The sequence below is a fragment of the Phoca vitulina genome, unplaced genomic scaffold, assembly GCF_004348235.1.
Source record: "Phoca vitulina isolate PV1807 unplaced genomic scaffold, GSC_HSeal_1.0 scaffold39, whole genome shotgun sequence".
In the NCBI taxonomy this organism is placed as follows: Eukaryota; Metazoa; Chordata; class Mammalia; order Carnivora; family Phocidae; genus Phoca; species Phoca vitulina.
In genome coordinates this window covers 3,117,277-3,127,074 of record NW_022589742.1, presented here as the reverse complement: position 1 = coordinate 3,127,074, position 9,798 = coordinate 3,117,277, and the positions used below count along the sequence as shown (strand labels likewise).

At 40.6% G+C, this 9,798-nt stretch overlaps 1 protein-coding gene across 1 annotated transcript; it reads right to left on the bottom strand.

The window, feature by feature from the left end:
* Window positions 1-5,883: 5,883 nt before the first annotated feature.
* On the bottom strand, window positions 5,884-7,914 carry LOC116647181 (40S ribosomal protein S6-like). The gene is given in 3 exon segments (XM_032428360.1): window positions 5,884-6,181; window positions 6,976-7,773; window positions 7,775-7,914. Coding segments are annotated over 2 exon segments (759 nt in total). The 3' UTR covers window positions 5,884-6,181; window positions 6,976-7,154.
* Window positions 7,915-9,798: the final 1,884 nt, after the last annotated feature.

The following is a 9,798-nucleotide window of genomic DNA, read 5'->3' as shown; positions in this document are numbered from 1 at the left end:
TGTAGACATTACATAGAATTTATGGAGCTGTGTGAAAATTTCTCTGGGAGAAATCCCCACACAGAGAATGATGGAGTTGTAAGGTTTGCATGTATTTAATTGACTAGAGTTGGATCACTCTCGATAATGGCTGTACCAGTCCATATGCCTTCCTATCAACAGTGCAATGTCCCAACAAGTCAACCAGGTTTTCATAGTATCCAGCTTTCTGATTTTTGCCAGTCCAATAATAAGTGCACTGTTATTTCATTTTCACATCAATTTATGGAAGTATTTGAGATGCCCTGATTTACACACAGGAAAGCTAGGCACAGAAAGATGAAGACATTTGCCCAAATCCACACAGCTAGATGTGTGCTGTCAGCTAATAGAATTGGTTTGCTCATCTCACTTGGAGTCCGGGTGACCTCTTCAAAGAATTTCCTTCTGTGGAGAATTGTGTTACACAGTTCTTCTGTAGTTAATAGCCTATAAGTTCTGTATTCATGCAGTTGTCATTCTTCTAATATGCTTAAGATCGTCTCATCCATTCCAGGGTGGAACTTGCAAATGAGTTGTTCCAAAACCACCAAGTGGAGTTCTCCATTCAGCAGAGAGGGGGGGCAAAAAACTGGCTTTAAAACCAAGCATTCACACATATGTTGGCTGTTTGATTATGAGCAAATAACATCTATGCATCTCAATTGATCCTTCTGCCAAATGAGGACAATAAAATCCAAGTCACACAGAATGTGGGGGGATTAGATGAGTAATCATAAATTAAAACTACCCTAGCACAAATCACATCTGACATACTGTAAACAGTAAATAAGTGGTTTACAATGTGTTTGTTATTATCTTTTTTTAAAGATTTTATTTACTTGAGCAAGAGAGAGTGTGAGAGAGAGAGAGAGAGCATGAGAAGGGGGGGCAGAGGGAGAGGGAGAAGCAGACTCCCCACTGAGCAGGGAGTCAGACAGGGGGCTGGATCCCAGGACCCTGGGATCATGACCTGAGCCGAAAGCAGACGCTTCACTGACTTGAGCCACCCAGGTGCCCGTGTTTGTTATTATCTCAATACCTTCAAGACAGTATCGGCACAATAAGTTTATTTTCCTTAAATAAATATGCATTAATTTTAATATATGTAAAGCATATTTATTATAAAAGTCAAAATGAATACAAATGTGTACACATTTTTTTTTAAAAAAAAATCATGGGACACCTGGGTAGCTCAGTTGGTAAAGCGTCTGCCTTTGGCTCCCTGATCAGCAGGGAGTCTGCTTCTCCCACTCCCTCTGCCCCTCCCCCCGCTTGCTCTCTCTCTCTCCCTCTTGCTCTCAAATAAATAAATAAATAAATAAAATCTTTAAAAAAATTTTTTAAATAAAAAAAAATCAGATCATTCCCCAGTCACGTTTCTCAGAGGTAACTTTAGTTCTTGAAGACCTCTTTCATTGCATATGCATATAAATTTGTTATTAACAGAAATAGGAACATAATCCATATATTTTCAATGATTTGATTTTTTCCTTATCTATTTATATCTTCATTTAATAACCTTGTATTCTATGGCATGGCTATACCCAGAGGTACGCTAGTAAATATCTAATAACTGGTTCTCCAGAATAAAAAGGCCCTAATTTGTACCATTTTCCCCTTTTCTGTGTTGTAGATACTTCTGTGTTGTAAATTGGCTGAATTCAAGCAAAGCAGTATGACAGAATGCCAGCACACCACTGGCTGTACCATCATTTTGTTTTTCAAAGTGATGTCTTTTATAAGCAACTTCTAAATAAAAGAGAGAGATTATCTTAGGCTATACCAAAATGATTATGGTGTGGAATAGTAAAAGGATTTCTATTTGAAAATTGAAGTGAGTACATGAATAACAAGTCTATATTTTCTCAAAAACAGTCTTTGTAAAATGGTACAAGAAGTATAAAATATAAAACCTTATGGTTTTGAAAAGCATATTACAAATACAATATCAACATAAGTTTATGAAAAACTTAAGTATGTGCACATATACACACATTCAGATTAAGATTCAAAGTTGTATTTAGATAAATACTAGTTAGATGTAAAGTTGACCATGAGATTTCTTATCAGTAGGCAAAGGGATTATTGGTTGTTTTCATTTTTCTTTAAGCTTCTGTATTTTTAAAATATTTTACAAAAAGCTTATTATGTTTGTACTTTATAATTCAGGTTTAAAACTAAAATTCCACTTTTATGATCAGATTCTGTAGTCCTGAAATACCCTACTTTTAGAAAGTGTTAGAAATATAAGGCAAGCAAAGTATTGTAAGGACTCAATCTATGTAAATAGTCACTGAAATCATATATAATTATTTAGCCACTGAATGTCAAAGGTCCATTGTTTAAATTTGCTAGCATTTAGAACTTGTTTAGCTCCTGGTTTAGCACCACTACTCCTTATAGACTAATAAAGCACAGTTTCAAATAAATGTAATTGAATTGTATATACATGTACTAAAAATATTAAATAAAATCGGTAATATTCAGAGTCTGCTAATATTCACTGAGTGATTTTACTAAATGTGTAATTTTCCCAGTAAACAGTAAGTACTGAATAAATGTTAGCTTCTAATTCTGTAATTACATCGTTTATTTCTTTTTTTTTTTAAAGATTTTATTTATATATTTGACAGAGAGAGACACAGCGAGAGAGGGAACACAAGCAGGCGGAGTGGGAGAGGGAGAAGCAGGCTTCCCGCGGAGCAGGGAGCCCGATGCGGGGTTCGATGCAGGGCTCGATGCAGGGCTCGATCCCAGGACCCTGGGATCATGACCTGAGTCGAAGGCAGATGCTTAACGACTGAGCCACCCAGGCGCCCTACATCGTTTATTTCAAACTCTAGGCATACTTGTAGTCAATGTCCCAGTAGTAAAATAAGAACAATTCGAAGTTATTCAGACAGGAAGTGTGTTTTCTTTTGTTTTGTTTGTTTTGTTTTTTTACAGTAAATTAGTTCTTTTCAAAACCATTACAAGGGATAAGACTTCCACTTCTGAGAAAAACGAAGTAACAAGAACTTCTTTACCTTCCTGTTTGCAACAACTAAAAAATCAAAGTATATTGACCATCAGCTTTCAAGACATGGGACATTGGCTAATAAAGGACGGTGATGTCCAAGGTGAGGCTTAAGATGACCCAGCTTATGGCCTGGACTGAGTTTCCAGGTTGTGGTACAGAAACAAGAAACCTGGTAAGATCCTGGTGGTTCCCCCAAGGTGAAGGGACAGAGCTGGGGGTCCGGGCAGATCAAGGTGGCTGGAGTTCAGGGGGCAGAGCACCAGAGGGGAATGAGATAGGGGGGTGGAGAATGGGAGAAGGAGAGAGAGAGAACTTAAGGGATCTACAGATGCCCCCCAACCCCCGGAGTACTCAGCATACTACTGATTAGCAAATGTGTGTGAGGAAACTACCTTAGGCCAAGGGAAGAGCTACCCAAGAGGTTTGGGAAGAACAATCCCTCGGGCTCAAACAGGGCTGAGGATAGTGTGCAGAGTATTCTGTAGAACACAAAGTAGTGTACACAGAGGGGTTTGCAGCCGGGGTGGGGCAAAATTAGCCCTAGACTAAATATTACTCTCATCCCACCTAACAAAGCTTACAGCACCCAAAAGTATTGCAGTGTTTCCTAGCAGCTCATTAAGCAAGTTAATCCAGTGTGTCTTTACCTTTACAGTCTTTGTGATTACCATCACGTATTTAGAATCTCCCACTTAAATGTAGGATGTGTGTATTACATACACGACCTCTGGGATTATAGACTGGAAGTGCTTTGGAAGTCAAAACAGTTCCAAACCATTAGGAACTTTCTATAGGAAGGAGCAGTGGTAAATGCCAGCCTGTGTTGGGGCCAACGGTGCAACAGGGCCTTCTCCAAGTGACCTCCACAGCAGAAGAATATGATTTTTTTAAAGGATAAATACTAAAAATATGCTGTTTTGAATATTACATAAACTTTTTGCATTTTTATTGCAGTGAAATGTACATAAAGTAAAATTCCCCCTATTACCCATTTCTAAGTGTACAGTTCAGTAGCATTAAGTTCATTCACAATGCATTTCCAGAACTTTTTCATCATTCCAAACAGAAGCTCTGTACCCATTGGGCAAGAACTCCCCACTCCGCCCTCCCCCCGACCCCTGGGTAATTTCTATTCTACTTTCTGTATCTATGAATTTGCCTCGTCTGGGTACCTCATATAAGGGGAATTATATAGTTTGTCCTTTTGTGTCCGGCTTCTTTCACTTGACATAATGTTTTCAAGGTTTATCCATGTTGTAGCATGGATCAGGACTTCGTTCCTTTTATGGCTGAATAATATGCCATTGCATGGATATAGATAGCATGTTTCATTTAGCCAGTCATCTGCTGATGGACGCTTGTGTTGTTTTCACCTTTTAGCTGTTGTGAATAATGTAGCTATGAACACTGGCATACAAGTATTTGTTTGAGTACCTCTTTTCAAATTTAAGTGGTATATAATTAGAAGAGGAATTGCTGGATCATATGGTAATTCTATATCTACTTTTTAAGGAACCACCAAACTGTTTTCCACATCCTTACCAACACTTGTTAGTTTTAATTTTTTCCACAGTGGCCTTCCTGGTAGGAAGTGGTATCTCATGATTGTGATTTGCATTTCTCTAATGATTAGTGATGTTGAGCATCTTTTCGTGCACCTATTGGCCATTTGCATATCTTCTTTGGAGAAATATATACAAAAATCTTTGGCCATTTTGAATCGAGTTTAGTTTTTTATTTAGTTATAGAATAAACCTGTGCTTTTGAAACCTAAATCACAAAAATGTTTAGAATTTGAACTAACAAAAGGCTTTATTGAGGAAGACTGTTTTACTACTGTAGTTATTTAGAAATGTTGAGGTGTGGTGATAATTAAAAGACCAGCTTTTACTGGGTTTTATAGTTGTATTAAAACTCTGCAGACAAAGATCCTCTTAATCACCTGCCCTGGGAGTGGACTACTCCCACCACCCGACCCCCAGTTTCTTAGCAAAAAAGGAAACTAATCAGTATTGGATTTGTTCCCTCCCAACATTATTCTAGTCCTTGGGAATGCTGATGGTGACTTTTAGTAAGGTGAGCATTTCTGAACACCTTTAGCTTACAGCATATGGTGGTGGGTACAGTGAACCCCACTCTGAGGCAGGTGACCAGGAAGTGATTTCTTTGTTTTGCCTTTTTTTTTTTTTTTTGAAAGTATCATATAGTCACAGTCACTGTCCACACATCAAACCCTCTTCACATCTGGGTTGTGGCAATCTAGACCCTAATGTTGTTCCCTACCCCAAACAAATGCAGTAACACCACATCCGTATATTCCTTGCCCCTGTGATAAAGTGTTCAGGAGGGGAACTTATCTTCAGTGCTCAGTTCTAAAGCTTGGTCCTTATCCCTAATGTCTGGCTAACTGTGGACCTGAGGGTCTGGTCCCCAACCATCCAGGACACCATGTCCCTCCTTTCTCACACACCTGTCTCAGCTCCTGCTTCCCTCCCCACCAACGGAGAATTCAGACACACAGAATTTCATCTTTTCACAACTTGATTTTTATTTTAATCATAGCCATCAGTTTACCCTGCTGGTATGAGATTCAGCTTCTATGTGGTTGGCCATTTCCCAGAAACCAGGCCTCTGGAGACTCAACGGATGTTTCTTTTTTTTTTTTTTTTTAAGATTTATTGATTTATTTGAGAGAGAGAAGGGAGAGACAGAGGGAGAGGGTGAGTGAGAGAAGCAGACTACCCACCAAGTACAGAGCCCAACTACGGGCTTGATCTCAGGACCCTGAGATCATGACCTGAGCTTAAATCCAGAGTCAGATGCTTAACCGGCTGAGCCACCCAGGTGCCCCTCAACAGGTATTTCTAATGTCTTTGGCCTTTTTTATTCAGTTACTGGCTGCACAAGTTATGTGAAGTGGTGGGTTTCTCCAGGGTCTCTTGTTCTGGGACATTTGTTCTTGTCTCTTATTTTAATTTCTTCTCCTACTTTGATGCCATTTCTATTCAGCATATGGTAACAGTTGAATATTGTTGGCTTCATGCTCTTTTCAGCTTTTTTGAATGAGTGGTAGATGTTTGAGATTGCTTTTCTCAGGTTCCCTTGAAGGGATCTTTTGGCCTTCCTGGTTGTTTTTGGCACCTGGAAGGGCAAGAGAGTGAGGCCAGGGCATTAGTTTGGAGAAAGAGGATGAGGACTAAATGGGAAGGTGGGGGCTTCATGAAAAGGGGTGTGGATCAATGAGGAGCTTTGTGCTAGGCAAGGATAGGGTAAAGGACTTGGGAGACAAAGTCAATAGGGGAAGAGGAAGAGCTTGCCTGAAGTCATCTCACCTTGACACCATCTCTGGACCTCGGTTGACAGAGGGTCTTTCTCGTTTTCCTCCCTTTGGTCCTTGGGGTTGGTTGTGTTATAACTATTCCAGGCTCCTATGGTTTCTTGGTTACCTTAGCCATGATGAAGGCAAGAACCAGCCTAACCCAGAGCCTCTGACCTGCCTATATGTACCCTCCCAAGGAATGAGGAGTAGAGTTCTTCAGTTTGATTGATCAGCTAAGCACTACCCAGTCAATGGTGGCTTGGGGGCCTTAGACATCACTGAGCACCACTTTGGACATCAACATAGCATGGCGGATACTGGGGACGTCATGATACGGCTTCGAAATCACAAAGTACCACTCTTAACACTTCTGTGGGGGTGATTTTGTGGAGGCTAATGTTCCTCTGGTTGGACAAAAGGGGCTTTCTTTAACCCTCTAAAGAGCATTCTCACACTGACCTGTTAACTTTCCTCATCACTCCGCATTCAAATCTGGAGGCGCACAAGGCAAGGAAAGGGTATTTTCTCTAAGTCATTCCCCATGGCCACCCCTATTCCATGATTCATTCTGTTCTCTCTCACCCTTCACCATTACCTAGTATTTTGTATATCTTACCTAAAATCCCTCCAGGCTAATGTGGCCATTTTTAAGTCTTGATGGAGATGTGGATCATCCTACTTCTCTCCTATTAGAATGGATAAAATTAAAAAGACAATTACAAGTGTTGGTGAAGATGCAGAGCAACTAGAAATCATAGACAATGGTACAATCACTATTGTTACTCTTAGAAAATCTCATTTTTGACTAGACTCAGAGGTAGAAACTCTCAGAGAGGACTGCCTCCATCTCTTGGCAATCTGTTGCTGGCATTTTTCTTTGGCCTCCTTCATTCTCTTGGCCAAAAGTTTAGTATAGTCTGCAGCCTCTTCCTTATTTTTCTTAGTATGCTGTTTCTTCAGAGCAGTACACTGATGCTTGTGTTGGAGGACATGTGGAGTAACAAGATGCTGAATCTTGGGTGCTTTAGTTCTAGGTTTCTTACCTTCTTTGTTTAGGGCCTTTCTCACAACATACTTGTGGACATCATCTTCTTTAAAGACATCGAAAAGTTTGCAGATTCTGCTAGCTCTTTTGGGCCCCAGGTGATGAGGCACAGTAGTATCCATGAGTCCAGGAATGTCCTTCTCCCCTTTTTTTACAATGACCAAATTGAAAACACTGAGATTGACATCCACAGAGCAACCCCAGACAGACTTGCACTTTCTTTCTCTAGTCCTACTTGGTCTGTAGCAGGAATGCCCGTTACTCAGCAGCAGCCAGTCATGGCCATGGGTCAAGACACCCTGCTTCCTGCAGAAGCCTTGTTTGTCATTGCCACCACTGATTGAGACCACAGAACCCTTCCATTCTTCTCAGAGCATCAACAGCAACTTCTGTGGCCATACACGTCTCAAAAAAGGTACAAAGTTTGTGTTCATCGTCCACTTTAATGATTTTCTGGCAGCTAGGAGCTGGGAAAGAGATGTTCAGCTTTGTCCTAACAGCCTGCCGCATTTGAGGTGCCACGAAAAAGAGCCAGCCATTGCACTCTTAAATTATTTATTCAAGGGCAATGAAAAAATGTCTCTACAAAGACTTGCAGGAATCTTCATAGTAGTTTTATTTGTAACAACCAAAACTGGACATGAAGCAAGTGCAAATGTCCATCAATGGGTGCGTGGGTGAATAAGGTATTTCCATAGAATGGAATGCTATTCAGTAATACAAAGTAATGAAATCTGATGCCCGCAGCAACATTGGTGAATCTCAAAAAACATTAAGATGAGTGAAAGAAGCCAGACAAAACAGAGTACATACTGTAAGATTCCATTTATATATAAAACTTAAAAATGTAAACTAATCTATAGTGACAGAAAGCAGATCATTAGCTGCCCGGGGCTGGGGGACAAGGAGGGGGGAGGATTAATTAGATCAATTATAGCTCAATAGATTTGTTAGAACATCAATAAGCAGGCAAATGACAAAGCCCTGGCAGGAAAAAAGAGGGGACAAGTCAAGCAGAGGCTTACAGAGATGCTGCTGCCCAGGGTCGGGGATCTGCAGAAAGTCACTGCCAACCTTACAGATCTTCTTCAGCCTCAAAGCCAATTAAGTGGCTGGGGGCTGCGGAGGGTGCGATGAAAAAACACCCTCTGTTTGAAATCACAAAGTGATCACAAATTGGATCCCAGAGTCCACTTGCCACTTGCAGAGGAAGCAGCAAATGTATCTGAGCTTCTCATTTGCCTCCCAAACCTCATGCCAATGCATCTTAACATGGCATCTAAGACTCTGTGGATCTCAGCTGGCAAAGCAGTCTGGCAAGAGAGTCCCAAGTTTGCATCATGTGCGATAGAGGGGAGGCCTCAGAGCAGGATGTGAATGCCAACAGAGAGTCAGCAGGCCCCACATAGGATTGGGAGGCCTGAGGCAATGTATAGGGTTCTATATCAGAAGCAACTTTTTTGAAGAGCTGCTCAGGCAAAGCAAGGGAACCAGTGTAACATTTCTTCTGCACTTGCTGTTTAACTTTGGAAAGCCAAAGTCATCTGCTTATAGCTGACTGTGTAATTTCTCACACAAGCTGGGAGACCTCTTTTAAAGTGAAATTGGGGGCATTAATGATCACACCTGAATAAACAAGAGTAAACTAGGCTTGTGCTGGGCAAACAAGGACAAATTGTCCAGCAATCTAAATGAGAAGAGCCCTCTGGATCAATTAGTTTGTGATATAGGATTCAGCACTCTCCAAGTCACAGTTTGACAGATGGTCATAAAACGACTCTGGGGTTCTCTAATTGCAATGAGGCCTGGGAAAAATTGTTTCACCTAAGTTATCATGTTGCGCTTGTGATGAGGCCTAAGAGGCTGTTGCTTTGAGGAAATGTGAGCCTCAAATGTAAGAATATAAATGATGTGAAGTTGCCCAATAACTTTGAGGCAACAAACTACAAAATGAACCAGAAAGGGGAAATTCATATTGAGGTTCTGGGAGGTAATGTAGAGATGGTCCTCAGGCAAGAGATCAAATTTAGATTTATTTAAGCCCTCTGCTTATGTCATCTCAGTCCATTCTCTTAACAGCGCCATGACATGGGTAGTATTAACCCAATTTTATAAGTTGAAGAAAGGACAACTAAAGAGCTAAAGTATCCTGTTCGAGTTCACATAGCTAGTGGTGAGTCAGGAATTGAGCATAATTCTCTGACGCCAAGCTTAGTGTTTGTTCCACTAAAGGCCATGCTGTCCTTAGTATGGTCATTTCCCACTAATGGCTTTCAATGCTCATAATGTAGAGACAAACCGGAGTGTGGACCTATTGGAAGATTCATGAAACAATCTGGAATTGGATCTGGAAAATCTGAAATGTTCTTTTAGAGAAATTATAATGGAAGTAGA